Genomic DNA, 277 nt, shown 5'->3' with positions numbered 1-277 from the left:
ACCCCCCCCTCCCCTTCCCCATCCCACCCCCGTTTCTCTTTTACAGCCCACCGTCTTCGCCCGGATTGGGAATCTACCCGACCGCCTTGGGAATTAATTTGATTTTTTTTTTTATTCCCCTCTTTTTGTGGTTTTTTTTTAATAATTTTTTTTTTTTTTACACACGTGGAGGAACGCGTGGATTTACTAACATGATCTTGGCAAACGCCTTCTGCATCGTCCTCTTCGTAGGTGAGTGGATGCCCGCAGGCCCGGGGGGGGGGGGGGGGGGGAGGCC

General features: G+C 51.6%; 1 protein-coding gene across 1 annotated transcript in view; it reads left to right on the top strand.

Moving 5' to 3' along the window:
- The first annotated feature begins 151 nt into the window (after positions 1 to 151).
- The window catches only part of GFRA2 (GDNF family receptor alpha 2), a 26,478-nt gene continuing 26,352 nt past the window's right edge, over positions 152 to 277 (top strand). The window contains exon 1 of the mRNA XM_010562985.1: positions 152 to 231. Coding sequence (XP_010561287.1) covers positions 192 to 231 — 40 coding nt within the window. The 5' untranslated portion in view covers positions 152 to 191. The remainder of the gene's footprint in view (positions 232 to 277) is intronic.

Source organism: Haliaeetus leucocephalus, unplaced genomic scaffold (genome assembly GCF_000737465.1).
Source record: "Haliaeetus leucocephalus isolate CR32 unplaced genomic scaffold, Haliaeetus_leucocephalus-4.0 Scaffold162, whole genome shotgun sequence".
NCBI lineage: Eukaryota > Metazoa > Chordata > Aves > Accipitriformes > Accipitridae > Haliaeetus > Haliaeetus leucocephalus.
Note: the sequence above shows the minus strand (reverse complement) of the source record. Positions and strands in the feature narration are given on the sequence as shown.